Source organism: Rhipicephalus sanguineus, chromosome 1, assembly GCF_013339695.2.
Source record: "Rhipicephalus sanguineus isolate Rsan-2018 chromosome 1, BIME_Rsan_1.4, whole genome shotgun sequence".
In the NCBI taxonomy this organism is placed as follows: domain Eukaryota; kingdom Metazoa; phylum Arthropoda; class Arachnida; order Ixodida; family Ixodidae; genus Rhipicephalus; species Rhipicephalus sanguineus.
In genome coordinates this window covers 332496148-332512592 of record NC_051176.1, presented here as the reverse complement: position 1 = coordinate 332512592, position 16445 = coordinate 332496148, and the positions used below count along the sequence as shown (strand labels likewise).

The 16445-nt window shown below is 42.4% G+C and overlaps 2 protein-coding genes across 2 annotated transcripts in view; both read right to left on the bottom strand.

The window, feature by feature from the left end:
* Positions 1-16445, bottom strand: part of LOC119379553 (E3 ubiquitin-protein ligase Topors) — a 371896-nt gene that overhangs the window by 173469 nt on the left and 181982 nt on the right. The gene's annotated exons all lie outside the window — the stretch shown is intronic.
* The window catches only part of LOC119379550 (uncharacterized), a 133627-nt gene that overhangs the window by 109700 nt on the left and 7482 nt on the right, over positions 1-16445 (bottom strand). Inside the window, exons 5-8 of the mRNA XM_037648852.2 lie at positions 12832-12876; positions 10089-10133; positions 6722-6766; positions 1173-1217 (exon numbers count right to left, since the gene is read on the bottom strand). Coding sequence (XP_037504780.1) covers positions 1173-1217; positions 6722-6766; positions 10089-10133; positions 12832-12876 — 180 coding nt within the window. The remainder of the gene's footprint in view (positions 1-1172; positions 1218-6721; positions 6767-10088; positions 10134-12831; positions 12877-16445) is intronic.

Genomic DNA, 16445 nt, shown 5'->3' with positions numbered 1-16445 from the left:
ACCATGAATCACGTAGCAACAGCTACTGCTTCTGGGTAGTGTGATGAAGTGCCTGTGGCACTCAATGCTGCAAACCAGTGGACAGCGAGAACAACAGTGCTGGTCACCGTCTGGTGCTTTGGAATGTGGGAGTGCCATACAAGCCCCACTGCACAGCGTCTGGGGTCAGCTCAGATGCTGTGCATGTGGGCTACTCAGCAGGGCTGCCTACACTAAGCAGTGGCAAAAGCACACAAATACGAGCCAAGCCAACCTCACTCAGCTACAGGAGACAATATTCCCGCAGCCTTTACTAACTAAAATACTGTAGCTGGAATACCCACCAAATCTTCAGGAATAACACTTGCAACAGCCCACATGAATAGCCAGCCAAAAACCAAGAGGTTCAGGTTGACGTCTTGTGGGTGTCCCATTAATGAGCTCTACGACAGGCAAGTATGATGTGTTCTATGCTTTCAGAACTGTTCAATTATTTATATGCTTATATACCCATTTTGTTTAATTCTCTGTTGAACTGCCTTTTATGCTCCAGTCGTTGTTAAGTCATGCCATGAACCACAACTACAACTTGTCTTGCACTGCCCACACCCCTTCAGATCATGAGCTGAAGGCATTTTGTGTCTTACAGAGAGGGCACATAATAAATATACTACATGGGTACTCACAAAGTTGAGTAGATAGAAAAGCACTTACGTGTGGCTGCCATGAAATGAAAGATGCCACTGGCTCCAGCTTTGCCAAATGCTGCGACGCAAATGCCTCAGAATCAGCTGTTCTTTAAGAGCAGCTGATGCAAAAAAGTTTTTCCAAGAAGAAAGAAAAAGTTTGCCGACTGTGCACGCACAAGATTTGGTTAATGCCAAAGGCAGGTTTCACAGGCAAAATTCTAAAATGCCAGCACGGGCTTCACTGACAACAAAACACTTGCATAGCAGAAATAATGGAAATAATGTCCAAGGCTCAACTTAATGCCATAATAATTTCTTTACTAATTTACCCCCTTGGCTTACCGAAGCCTGCTATCAGAATGTAATCTTACAGACATCTTAATTTCTACTGATGTGACCATGTCTGTGTGCACGTACTTGAAGATTTATGTTCTAACAACACTCGCCCTGCGTTTGTGTCAATTTTACTTTGCTGCAAAGAGATTAAGCATACAGATCAATTACCGGTTCGTCTATTACCAACGATGAAAAGTGTCTTGCTTCAGATTTCTGAAAAAAAAAAAAAAAAGTTTCCTTTCGTAGTTTAAAACCGTCTGCATGTAGCCACCACATCCACATATTTACAATACCCCGCTTGCCACATTGCTTTACATAAACATACGCAAAACTTCACAATCTTCTCAGCTTTGAGTACCTTCACCAAGTTCTCAAAGTGCCATAAAGTGCGCAGTCCAAAAATGACAAAATAGACTACTCTGACAAAGACAAAAGGCCCTGTTGAAACAGTCCCAGAGACATTCTTCCTTACTCAATGCTTTCTCATCAGATAAGATGGGAAGGTGAGATAGGCATGCAAAAAATGGTGCACCTGCACAGTTCAACGGTCTAGACAAAGAGAATGAGTACACAAAAACAGAAATGAAAACAGTACTTGGAGAAAGACACACATGCTTAACTCCAACAGCTGACCTACACTATGGCAAGCCTACACTAAGGCCACCACTTCAAAGATGATGCTTACAATTAAATCACTGGATGTGGACAGGCAGCCACTAGAAACTTAACCTAGCAATATTTACCACACGAACCCTCTCAGATATCAGGTTTTAATCGGGATATCAGTGGCCTCAGTGAGATTAGGAGAACTGGAGACACGTAAACAGTGGTGACTAATGGCCATGTCCTCTGTTAGAAAGGGCTCCCTAAGAAGAGGGAGTATGGTGCAGGGTTTCTAATTCACAAAGATATTGCAGACAACATTGATGAATTCTACAGCGTCAATGAAAGGGTGCAATGCATCGGGGTCAAACTAGTAGGAGACATAAACCGATAGCAGAACAGTCAAACCTCGTAAATATGTACCCAACACAGTGCCCATGTGACAGGGGTACGACTTCTGAACCAGCGATTGACGTTAGAGGTAAAGCACCAAAGCAAGTAGTAGGGAGGCTATCAAAACTACAAGGGACTTAATAAAGAAACAACAACAGAAGAAAATATCTATCTCAAGAGATAAAATAGAATATGCTGCACTGTCAACCCTGATGAACAAGAGGAAAGTTGACATATGGAATTATAACGTCAAAGAGTAAAAAAAGGCGGCAGCATCAAAGCAGATAAAAGGAAACTCTATATATATGAAGGACAAAAATGCATGCAGTGAAAGATAAGCAGGGCGATGTTATTAGCAACTTCAATGACATAGTTAAGGCAGCAGATGACTTCTGCTCTGAACTCTGAACTGTACAGTTTGCAGAACAATTTCAAAGTAACACAGGATACTGAAGTTACATGTGTAACTAACGATGAGGTTAGAAGGACCCTACAGGACGTACCACAGGAAAGCTGCTGAAGACAACATAACAGTTCATTCGATCAAAGAGGGAGAGGATCTTATATTTAACCCTTTGTATCCCAGCCTCCACATATGTGGACAAAACATATTAGTGAAGGGTGAATAAGCTAGCCAACGCCTTGTATCAGAAATCAATTTGAAATGTTGCATTGCTTCAGTATTTCGTAAAAACATCTCCAGATGACGACTGCCCTGAACAAACAGCACCAATTGAGCACAGAACAATGGCGTACTCCTCAAGTCGTTCGTTGGGGCATGTGCCTACATTCTTTTAGATGCGAAGCATATTATGGCGGAGTTCAAACCGGTGGTGTGCAGCGTGACCACCCTTACTGCGCATGCGCAAACCCTCTCCACACACCTCCTCTCCACTCCTCCCTCTCCCCTTTCCCTCTCCACTCCCCCTCTGATACGCGGGCTCGACATGCCGAAACGCTGCTTCGCATCGCCTCATGGTCCCCTTTAGCGGGAGATGGTGTGATTTTTTTTATAAGTTCACCTTAAATGCCTAAGAGTTTTTTAATTATTTGGTTTTATTTGAGAAAAGAAAGGGCTTATCTTGTTTATGTGTAGCTTTTGGTGCAGTGCGAGTGACCTAAGTTTTGTAAGTTAAGTTGTTGCTGTGGCACCTACGCTTGTGGACACTGGGCCTACAGATTTCTTGTGAAAAGCTGATAGCGCGCTGCATGATAGTCAGGCCCGCTTTGCTGTTGCGTGACTCTGCACAATAAATTATCTGTAATGGGGCTAAATATGTATTTCAGAAGCTTTGTTCGGAATTTATTTGCTTTATCCCAGACATGGACTAAGTGATGAAGAAATACTAAAATAATTTTTGAATAGCCTTGAGGAGTGAAAGTTCTGATTTGGAGAGCTCCAATGACGAACACGTTGAAGCAGAGCTGTTAGCAAGCAAATGCCCCTTGAACAGTGCTGATGACGATGATGAAAGCGTTCAACTTGAAACTGATTGAAAATACTGATGATCACACTGATCACGACAATGATGAACACGTTGAAGCATAGCTGTCGGCAAACAAAGGCACCTTGAATGGTGATGATGAAAGCGTTGTACATGATGATGACTGCATTGATGATGGCGATAATGAATATTGACGAAAGCGTTCACTTTGAACATGATGAAAGTGTTGAACATGATGATGACCTTATTGATGGCAATAATGAACGATGATGAAAGCGTTCAATTTGAACATGATGATTGAACGTATTGATGATGATGATGATCACATTGCTGATGAACGCGTTGAAGCAGTGCTGTCGGCAAACAAAGGTGCCTTGAATGGTGATGATGATCGCATTGATGATGGCGATAATGAATGGTGATGAAGGCAATAATGAATGATGATGAAAGTGTTCAATTTGAACATGATGATGGTGATCACATTGACCACAATGATGATGAACGCGTTGAAGCAGAGCTGTTGGCAAACAAAGGCACATAGAATGGTGGTGATGAAAGCGTTGAACATGATGATGATCGCATTGATGATGGCGATAATGAACGATGATGACGAACGTGTTGAAGCAGGGCCATTAGCAAGCAAAGGAACCAATGAACGGTGATGATGTGGTTACGGTGCGTGGCTGCTGACCCGAAAGTTGCGAGTTCAATCCCAGTGGCTGCATTCGCACTTTGATGGAGGCGAACTGCTAGAGGCCTGTCAATGCAATGTCAGTGCACGTTAAAGAACACCATTATTACTTCTTCTTGGGCGAGCTGGTTCATTGTACATTAAGAGGGCAACAGCGCGAACACACACCCACAAGAGAGTGTGTCCGTGTCATCTCTCTTGTGGGTGTTTGTTCGCGCTGTTACCCCCTTAATCTAAAGAACACCAGATGGCCAAAATTTCAGGAGCCCTGCAATAGGGCATGGCTCAGAATCGTACCGTGGTTTTCGGAACGCAAAACGCCAGCGATTATATTATTATTATTACTACTAATGATGAGAAAAATGATTACGATTATAATAACGATGATGAATGTGTTGATCATGATCATGAAGGCATTGATTATTAAGTAGTGATGGTGATAACGATTAACGCGTTGAAACAGTCGTCAGCAAGCAAAGTTCCCATGTACAGTACAATGAAAAATGATGATGGACTTAGGGTAACAGGTCTTCCTAGCTTACACATCTGGACACTTGTTTTCTTCAGGAGATAAAACTAAATTTTTCAGGTTTTTGAGTTTTTCCCTCTTTCATCTGTATTATTGCATGTATGCAAAAAATTTTTTACTGTGCTGAAGCAGAGCTGTTGGCAAGCAAAGGCCCCGTGAACAATGATGATGTGGTTACAGTGCTCGGCTGCTAACCCAAAAGTTTCGGGTTCAATCCTAGCCACAGAGGTCACATTTCGATGAAGGCAAAATGCTAGAGGCCTGTCAATGCAATGTCAGCGCACGTTAAAGAACACCAGATGGTCAAAATTTCCGGAGCCCTTCAATACGGCTTGGTTCATAATCATAGCGTGGTTTTTGGCACATAAAACCTCAGCTATTATATTATTACTATTAACAATTATGATAATAATGATGATTATGATAATGAGGACGATGAATGTATTGAACATGACGATGACGGCATTGATTATGATAAGCAGTGATGGTGATAATGATTAACGCATTGAAACAGTCGACAGCAAGCAAAGTTCCCATGTACACATATGGACACTTGTTTTCTTCTGGAAATGAAGCTAAATTTTCCTGGTTTTCAAGTTATTCCCTGCTTCGTCTGGATTATTGCATGTACACAAAAGAACTTTTACTTGTGCAACTGGATTAGCCTTGGGATACAAAGGGCTAAGAAACTTGCAACTCTCTAGTTGCAATGTCTTAATACCTCAAATGTGCCACTGTGCCGGAAAGATGCCAACATTACATTAATATTAATGTGGTCAAAACAAAGACTGTCCATGCCTTATGCAAGCACATTTGCATACGTGCGGTAACACACTGACTAGCGTTTCTGGATGCTTGTAAACATACAATTATTTTCTGATGAATTCAACATGAACTCCTCCTTTTAGCCGGTCCCCACCGATTCCAGAATGTCAGTCACTGACTGTATTGCATGCTGTACTGTGCATGAGTGCAGTATTCAAGAGGCTTCCTTTTTTTAAGGCTTAATTTCATTTAAGCAATTGCCTGATCACCTTTCAGTCCGAATTAATGTTCAACTGCAACTGCTCCTTCGTCTGCACAAATAATTAAATTTGCCAACTCTGAGCCTTAACCATGTTTAGATAGTATTTAACAACAAACTTATACTACAAAAAAGAATGTGTCCACTTAGTACAAATGTAAGGCCGTGTTTTTAAAACCCTACCTCAAGGTTTTGAACATATTTCACTTCCGCAGATAAATCTTGAAGCAGAGAGCTTAGATATTTCAATGGCAATGTGCAACCACGTGTCAATTATTTTTTTAGTTTTGTTGGTTGTGGTTAGCACAATTCCAGGAGCATAACTGAAAGTACAGTGCATGATGTTGGACCTTCCCACAGAAAGGTGCGCACGTCCTGCACAACCACAAATTGCGATGATGTTTGCACTACTGCAATGGTGTTGCTTCGGTTTTCTCTTATTTGCAAGTGAGAAAACAAATATCAAAAATAAGAGAAGCACAAGTATTGCAGCAGGGTAAGCATCTTTGCATCATGAGGGCAAAACAGATGTGCACACCTGTCCTTTTCATGACTGGCCAACAGCAGGCACTGTAACTTCAATTGTGCTTCAGCCACACGCTCACTTGTTCCTGTCAACATGCCCCAGCTCTGAATGCAACTATCTAGACAACCTGAAAAAACGCACCGTGGGAGATGATTTTTCATCGCATTAAATTTACTACTAAAACTGTTCTGATGGCCACAAAATACAGAAAAACTCTTTTTACTGAGCACTTCCAAGCCATTACTGAAATGCATACTTATTCCACAAGCACGGTTTCAAAACACCTGCTTATACGCACATCACCTTTGGGCCACAACACCCTAACAGAAAAATATTAGTTCACCGTGAACTGTGCCTTCCATATTAATGCTACGCCTACCTTTGAACATTACTCATGTAAAAATTTATATACGCATAGTGTTGCAAGAAACATTTCTACAATGTTTTCATGCTTACATGCTGATGTTACTTCAGTGCATAACTGATCGAACAAGGAGATTAATTACCGTGTTGGTTGCGTCCGATTCTACAGGGTTGTCTCTCTCGCAATTCTGAAAAACAAAGAAAAAAAAAAAAGTCACGTCCAAGGCACATTCACGTCTACAGGATCACTAAACATGCTTAAATTAGGGCAGTTACATGGCTACTGATAGTGGAAAGTTTGTAGGTAATGATGACACGACCCCATGTACATTTTCAAATGACACAGAAAGTGATTCTCCAAGGCACTGCAGCAACAGCTTTTTTCTGTGTCGGGGAACGGCATTCTTGGAGGTGTGGACGGAAATGAGCCGGAACTTGCCCTGGCCTATTGTCAGGTTAAAAGGAAGGATTAGTTTTATCTGTCTGGTGCCACCTTGACGCACCCACCAAGTGCCTTTTGTGGCATCCCAGGGGTATTATTCCTTACTCTGTGCCCCAGAGTGAATCTCGAAAAAAGAAGGGATTAGTGTTTGCACACCCCGAATTACGTCTGAGCAATACATTTGAAGCAATGTACATGTGATGCTGGGCGGCCCGCTGCAACTCTTGCATACGTGCATGTCAACAGACATTAGAACTCAGCCGCTGCCGTCGATATGTGTGTGTGGTGCAAATAGACGAGTGCGGTTCCCTCAGACAACGCAGGGAATGACTAGTGATTTCTTCCCTGATTGCAACGGGCACGGCTACGATATTTGGACAGGAGCCTTGAGATCATTAGGTGAGTGTGAGCGGATCGTCACCAGACCCTGCATGGCAATACACTATGTTTAATGGTGCAAGAGCCAGTTGTGGCCACCAGCTTCAACAGAATTTGAATTTAATAGTTGACGTAAGAAACGTCAAACCAAAGTCCGCAAAAAGTTTGTGATTCTTCCTCTCAGGTTAGGCCAACCTGCTTGTGGAAAGTCATATCTAGACTCCCACAGAAACCAGCCCAGCGATACCCGTCCACCTCAAGACTCACCATTCTTTTGGAAAGCTCTGTCGTCGACTACACGGCGTATGGACTTGTCGCTACTACCTGGTCATCCGTATGCCACCTTTTGCTTTCTTTTGAACTTTCCTTTAATTGGCACTGTTAAGCGTATTCTTGTGTACCGTTAGTGAGATTCAACCCGTACACTGTCTTCATTTCTGAATACATCGTTAATTGCTCATTCTGGGGTGCAACAGCCAAAATAGGATTTGGAGCAACTTTTGGAGCAGGAAAACCGAAATTTGTAGCAGGTTACGGGGGAAAAAAAGACAATTTTTTTGAAGCGTACCCCAAATTTGAAACAGTGTAAAAAAGAAAGCTTACTTTTAGAATAGAAACAAAAAGATGTGCAAGCTATTCAACATCAGCTAACTCATGCACAGTGCATGTTAGCTCTGTTACTTCAACAAAAGCAGTGTATTGAACCACCCCCCAGTGCAAACAAAGACCAAGTCCACATCACCATTTCCAGCGCCTGTCAAATCATTTGACAGGAGCTGCAAATGCTAATGTGGACCTACCAACCTGGCGACCTCAAAATTCAGGAGATTTGTAAAGCAGGGGTGGGTGGCGGTGGTGAAAAAAAGGAAACTGGAGTAACATTTCATTTTTTTTGTTTTTCAGGGCCACAGAAACGTCATACAGAGCTGTGGATGACTGCCAGTCAATTTTTTAGGCATCATCGATCATATTAGCACTTGTAATTATACAGCACGTGCACGTGTGTGTAATTAAGGAAAAATATGTTCAGTGTCCCACAGCTTGTACTAGTAGCCCCTTCCCAATCTCGGCATGCTTTTCCGCTGTCTACTGCAGTGAAAGTGACTTAAAAAGTGTTCTGCACGCAATAGAAAAAGGCGAGGAAATTTCAGAACCACTGTCTTTTCTGTCGTGGTGGGGGTAGGTCTGTTTATCGAGAGATTTATGGTCATGCCCATACAATCAGGAGGATTGCTCAAAATTCTGAAGTCTCCCTGGTAAATCGGGCGATTTGGTTGACATGGCCAATGTTTCCTTTGAATACAGCGGTGGCAGGCTGTCAACATTTTTTACGCGGAGATTCCGCTTTAACTTTCAAATGTCCATGTAGAGTAGTAGTGCAACCAGCAAAAGGCAAAAAGTTTCAGGGTATCCAACATAATGAATGCCTATGCCTTTTCGGCGCATCTGGATTGGATTGAATGATAACATCCAAACTGCAGATGGCCAACACGGCCCCTATTTCTCAGTAAAATTAACGCAACTGAGAAAATTTTCAGACTGGTCGGGCATTTTAGTGCAGCGTAGCACAATTTCAACAAATTTCACGGTTCTGGCACCGCTTGGAGCAAAAATAAGGAATTTTATCAATTTGGTGCAATTGGCGCAGCTGCTGCACCCCTCCTCATAACATTTCTTTGTCGTAATCACTGATCAATATTAAGTGGAAGTTTACTAAGTCGTCTTCTTTTCCTTGTCATTTTTTTGCATTTATTTCACATATCAACGTGAGTTGATTAATACCTTGTTTTGTTTTCTACTCCCAACACAGACCCTTTCACTGCGTCCGCTTGAGCATGGAACAACCAAATGGCATGTCATACCCATTCAACTCCACACCAAAGGTTGACTGACGGCTGTGGCATGCTGGAATACTGAAAATTAACGCTTGAGGAGCCTAGCAAACCACATGCACAAGAAACGTCAGCGATTGATGTCTTATGACGTCTTCTGGTTTGGTCACGCAAGCTGAACCATCATTCTTATTCCGACATGCTGTTTATACAAGTGTGCTCTTGGTTTCACTCAAACATCAGCACTCTAGAACACATGCCACCATCAGCTTTGTGGGTTTCAATTAAAATAGCCTGCTTCGATAACACTTTTCGATGCAATGATCGAGGGCTATCTCGCAGCTTTGAGTTAAACTGGAAGTGAACTTCTTAGTGGCATGGCTCAGGGATGGTCCATTAACTTTTTTTAATCGATTAACGATTAATTGCTTATCGGTTTAGCCATTAATCGATTAATCACTATCACGGAAGCTTTTTTTATCAAGTAATCGACATTCCTGATGGGTGCATTTGAAAATGCTGAAACACATTTTATAATTCATGTAGTACCCTATTTATTTGTTTGTTAGATAGAACAGGGATGAAAAAAAAAAACAGGTTCATAACAATTTGATGATGATGTTTATTTTGTTGCATACTGAATCCTAATGGCTTTCAATTAATTAATACTGAGTTTAAATTAAGTTTGCAAAACTTGAGTTTGAAACTTCGACTTTCATTTTCTCTTCTGTTAATAAACCTATGATAGTGAACATAAAGGTTTTTCAAACAAGGCTTTATCAGGTTTAATAATTCATTGTGTTCCTTTAATGTTATGCTGGTTCAACATGCAAGAGATTAAGAATAGAGATCCATCACCTTTTCTTCTACTCGTGATGACGAAGGGCCCGGCACTTCAGAAACCTGAAAAAAAAAAAGTTGATCCCTCCGTCATAGGAATCGGAATAACACGAAAGTAAAGCGTGCCCTTACAGAAGTAACTGAATGTTTACTGTGTACATTGATATAAGAGAGTTTGCACAATGTATATTGATGTCTGGCAGCTATAGCACCGTTTAACGTGGACGCACCCACGTTGATGATTGGTGGTACATCTCCACGCCGACGACTAACGTCCATGTTAAATGATTAAACAAACCCTTGTGGTAGCTGTAGTAGTTAAAGGTGAAAGTGTAATCAGAGAACGAGGTGTGATAGCCAGAAGAGCGTCGCATATTGGACGCAGAACTTGGTCGCCATCCCGAGGCATGTTAAAATGTGATTGAACACCACGCCCGGACTAGAGGGAAACGCAAAGCACGTCGTGCCGCCCCGGTAGCCCGGCCGTGATTTTTCTCGGGGCGAGCGCGTGAGTGGGGAACGTGGTGTTACAGCCAGGTGAGGCAGGCGCGCGCCGCAGAGCTATTTTTGGTTTGGATTAGCGTGATGCTATGAGCGAGGCCGACGCTTTTACGAAGCTTTAGGGAGCCTACATGACCGTACGACGCTTGCGCTAAGGTCGCCACCTCGCGGTGTGTTAAGGCACTGACAAAATTGAACTTCTATTGAAAACGCGCCAAATGGGACGGACGTGTAACGCGTTGCAGGTGCTATTCGCAGAGGCCACAGTAATGACGAATTACTTTATCACTCCCAGAGAGCAACACCACCCTGCCGACCGGGAGAGTGGTAGATATAAAAGGCGCGTTTGTAAAGCCTGTAGAGTATGTGACCGTGGCGCAGTGGATAGCATGCCAGGCATGTGTTCTTGTAGACCGAGCAGTCGTGGGTTCGACGCCCGTTGACGGAACTTTTTTTCTTTGCCATCTGATTGTGTAAATTTTTACGACGTGACTTCCGTCACGGAAATACGTCACTGAAGTTTTGGTAGACCCCGGCATAAAACAATTTCGTGTTAAAAATATCTTGTATTTTACACTTAAAAACACTACAAGCAGATATTACTATGTAAATGACTGGCTTGCTATAAAGTATACAATGAGGAGTAACTAACTCAACAAGAACTGTCTTTAGATCCAATGATTTGATAATAGCACTCATTTTCATTAGGGCAGCACGGCAATACGCTATCACTGCAATATGACAAGCGCCTTGTCGTAAAGTTGCCCCCAGTGATATTCCTTGTTTGACAACTTCTTACCACTTCAACCGTCCCATCTTCTCCTCAAACCTCTGTCCTGTTTGGACTGCTTGCTAGATGCTATTTGACGCAAGTGTGTGTGTTTAAATGTCTTAGTTAAGAGAGGCTCAGCAGTAATGAAAGTGTGACAGGTGGCTCCCCAGTACTATCATTTACAGCAACACTGTAATTGGAATGCAAGTGAGTCAGAGCACAAACACTTGCTTAGACACACGTCACCATTAGTAAGCTACTACACAGTCAATTTAGGCACTCGTCCAACAGCAAGCTTTTGTTCCCAGCCCCTTAGAACCACTGCCACTTATGGGACCATAATTATAATTTTGGCTGTAACTCAAGTGTTTGATGAAGAAGAACCCCCCTCCAACCTTTCAAACTGTTTATGGGAGAGCAACAGCAGGTTCATAACCTCTCACTTGATTTTGACTCTGCCACTATTAAATCCTCTTTTTTTTCTTGCAGCGAAATACCTTTCTGCATGGTGCTTATAGTTACTAGTATACAATAAAAACTGCTGACAAGGCAAAGTGAGGAGCCTATCAGCTGAAATATATTGGTGAACATATTGCCTCAGCATAATCATGAACATCTAGAGTGCCTGCTACACTTCCATCTCATGAGGAACTGCAACACTCTTCATAGCATTAGCCACCCTGTGTGATGCAACAGGTGTCTTGTTAGCTTTGCTCAGAGGACTTAGTGAATATAACAACATTTGCAGGTTTTGGCTTCTTCCTTTTCATGCGCTGCAGAGATTAGAAACAAAATGCATGTTCTGAAGAACCATTCCTCACACCCTTAGGCTGGCCAGTGAAGTATGCTATGGTGATAACTGCTGCAAAACTGCGCTAAACTGCACAGCAGTTTTTGAGGAATCTGCACTAGCAGACACTGGCACCAAGGAATCCACATGGGGTGTCGCACTATTGTTAGCGGCAATGCAAATGTGTGCACCAGTGCTCAGAACACCTGCAGCAGAGATGCAGACCGCATAGTCTACAATCCAATGCCATGATTTGTTTGACTAGGAGAATCGTCATCTTTCAAATTACCTGATGTAGATTGCATTAGGAGTCTGTAGAAATTTCTTTAATGTTTAAGAATGCAAACAAACCGCTGTTATATTTTCAATTATTTTGTAAACTGCTTCAATAAAGCCTGTCATGCTCTTAAGTTGACATAACTTAAATGAGTTGGGAGAATGTACAGTGATTGATTACCAGTTTAACTCTTTTAAACAATAAATGGTAGTGCTTCTGGGTCCTTAAAGAATTTATCATTGACAACAAGGAAGTGTTTTTGGAAATCGTCACATTCAAGGCAATGCAATGACTTGCTTGCTATGATGCTTCATATGAACATTTGCGAAATTAGTTGTTTCACACTTATTTGACAGCATTTGTGGTATTTGGCGGCAAAGCTACTTCAACGTGTGGAAGACGATGGACAGGGATAAATTACCGGTTGGTCTATTCCCAGTGATATACGACAGCTGGCTTCAGGTCCCTGGAAAAAAGTTTCATTCTGTAGTTGAGAACTGTCCACAAGAAGTTATCGTGTAATGCTAAATGATCACCTGTTTGGCATGATAATTCACAAAAGTATCTGCACTAGTTCTCATGTTTTTCAGCTACTGAGAACGCTGGTTTTCAAAGTGAACCAGATAATGTCTCAATGCTGTTGGCCACACTGCCACTGTTGTAATAGGGAAGAGAGATGTTCTGTTCCCGAAAATAATTTTTGTTCCACAGTCTATGCAAAAAGAGACAACCATTTCAATCCCTTAATGCAATTACTTCAATGTAGAGGAGATAGGGCATAGACATCTACTACTTGTTTCCCTTTTCTCAATATGGCATCCTATTTCAGTGTACTGAAAAATATTACTTTTCTTAAAGCTGACAGCAACAGCCTACGAGCTCACATCCCATGCAAAGTTTTGAAGTGCACTATTAACTATGATACTTCACACAAATAACAAAGTTGTGTGCAATAAAACAGACACATGTACACAACTCAAAATGGTAGAAGTTTGGGCAAGTTGGTGTTGCATAACGTATTTAAGAATTAGCACAACTCAGAAAGAAAAATGCGACAAGGAGATAGGAGTGGCACTAAACTTCCAACTGCTTGCTTCATGGCAGCTGTGAAAGCTTATATATCGAATGCTACTAACAACGCACAACTCATTGTACACGTACTAGCAGATCAAGGAATGTCAATTCATTACCTGACAAAGCTATATAGATGGTGAGCTTAGACACACCTTTTCAAGTTTTTCTATGCCGTCAGCATCCTTTTTTTTTAACATTTAAGCTGATTATGATAATACATAACTTGTTTGAAATCAGGAGCACACTCACAGTCCTTGCAATGAGAAGCAAGAAAATAGCCAGCTAAAATCTTGTTATTTATATTACTGCTGTGCTATCATTAGGACAGTGACCTGTTCGCTCAACATATTTGTCACGACAAATGAAACGTGCAAAACCCAATATGCACAATCCACGAATTTGACCTGTTATTTTTTCTGCAACTAGAATGGACCACGTTCTTCGGGTTTGCAAGTTTGCGAACATCCTAGGCTTATTGGGAACAGAAAGGATCACACGAACACCTGCGCGCTGAATTGCCTTCTTTAAAATCAGGAAAACAGTGTGAATGTAAGAAATCACACCGATTCTGCTACTTGAAGATGGTGAACATACGTCTGTAAATCACAACCTACACACATGAACAATCTACAAATCTGATCCGATGTCTCATTGCAACTAGAACGCATCGCATTCTGAGGATTTGTAAGTCTGCAAAACTTTCCAAGCTTACTGGGAGCAGAAAAGACCACACGAACACCTGAGCACCAAGCTGGCTTCTTAATATTGTAGAAAACTGTGAATGTAAGGCATCGCACTGTTTCTGCTACGTGAGAGTGCTGAACACGAGTCCTGACTTTTGCATTTGCTAGTATCTTTCAGAATGCGTTGAGTTATGGACACTTGAACCAACCAACAATAACCTACATCTGCCAGGCATTCACTGCGGGCATAAAAACCATAAACTACTGTCTGACTGCAGGACTTCTGAGGAGCATTCTTAAAGGGGCCCTGCAACACTTTTTCAGCATGGTCAAAAAACGCTGCCGATCGGTAGTCGAGGCTCCTTAGAACACGTGAGCCAAACATTAGAGTACAGCATGCTGCCTGAAATTTACAATTAATTCTCAAAGTCAGCTAGAAATCACTCCCTCATCTCTGGACAGATGATGCCATAAGCCCAAATGACCGCGCCATAAACCTGAAGTCCATGGAGCACCGTGAGCCGCATGGTCACCGTGGCCGCCGCGGGATGCCGCCACATGCCCCCGCGCGCGGTTGCGATCACACTGAAATTAAGCCATGCATTCGAAGAAAAAAAAGAAAAGAAAGTGCTCAAGGTCATGATACGTGCTGACGGAGGGACACAGCTTCTTGCCCCCTTCTCATCTTCCTCCCTGCATAGCCTTCAGTGCACTCGCTAGTACAAAGAAGCACTTGAAGCGTGTGACAAATCCCAGTAACTCCACTCGTACTTGACGGATTCTAAAGTTTTTTGTGGCAGTCAGTTCATGAGGCAATAAGCTCTTTTAAAGAAGCCATTTGATGTTTACTTGGAAGTGTGTTGCAGGGCCCCTTTAAAGGGGTCGTGAAACGTCTTCTAAAAATTTTCAACTACGTGTGTATTCGGAATCCTGGCCATCCATTCAATGCCATACCTCGACTCGTTTCATCATCTGGGTTCATTTAATAACTATAAATCACAATTACGATTTCCCAGCTCACGTTCCCCTCAACTGTACAGCTGACGTCACTTTAAGTCAGCCAATGAAACGTCTTGGTCGTCGACAAAACATGGCGACGCAGCGACGTTTGCTGAGCCATAGTTGGCGGAGATTCATAGCATCATACCATCTCGATTGTGATGCTGGCAACTTGTGAAAGCAAACGTTTCCACTTTGATAAGTTGTGCAGCAGTGTCCGACGACGCACACAATTGGCATAGCGAGGACTAAGCCACCCAAAACACGCCGTAAAACACAACCTAACACAACCAGAAAGAAACAACTGGGACGCTGCGCCGTGTGAACGAAGGAAAGAATACACACATGACAGAGCCCGGATGTACTTGAAAGCAGAAGCAAGCAGATCAAGTGCTGTACTTGCACAGTATACAACTCGGAGCGCAAAAGTTGCTGTGTTATTTGTTTCTTTTCTGGGTTCCTATAAATCTATTATCTTAGAGCAAAAGAAAGCTAACACTGTGTTCATAACTTCCCTTACCATGACGTCACACGTTAGTGCCTATGGTGGCCAGTAGTGCCACATAGTCGTTTAGGAGCCCAAGAAAACTGCGATTTCAAATGGGCGGCATTAATTATAGACTGAATACAGCGCCAAAATATTTCGGAATTGGCATGTCTAATCCTTGTTGAAGCAGGGAAAATTACAACCGGGCAGCTTCATTTTCTTTTCACGACCCCTTTAAAGCACAGGATAAAGGGCTGATGAACAACCCCTTGTGCTTGGTGAAAAACAAACACTGCGAACCAGATGCTGCTGTGAACATAGCCGCCAAATCTTGCAGTTGTCCGTGGCAAGGAGAGTTTACAAGTAGAGCCTGAAGTTTCAACTTTCTCAAGCCTCTTCATATGGAGGCCCGTCCTCTCACTTTCTTTGGAGCTGCGGGTGCCAGCTCTATCTTATATTAGAGCAGATTGCTGCTATTGGCCAATAGCTGACATAAATCAGAAGGGGCTCCACCAGGGTGCCACCACATGATAGTCTGCTAGAATGTAGAAACACTAGCACACAATGGAATCACATCAGAAGTGAGCGAAAGCATTTCATTACGCGCGCTGACGTAGCTTTTCTCTTCTATGCCATCTCTCCCTGTGTAGCTTCCACCATTTTGTTGGGACAAAAGAGGAGAACGTGAAAAGAAAATGGAGCAGCCCAGTTGTAATTTTAACTGCTTCAATAAGCCTCGGGCATGCAGATTCATATTTAGGCACAATATTTACCCTGTAATTAATAACACCC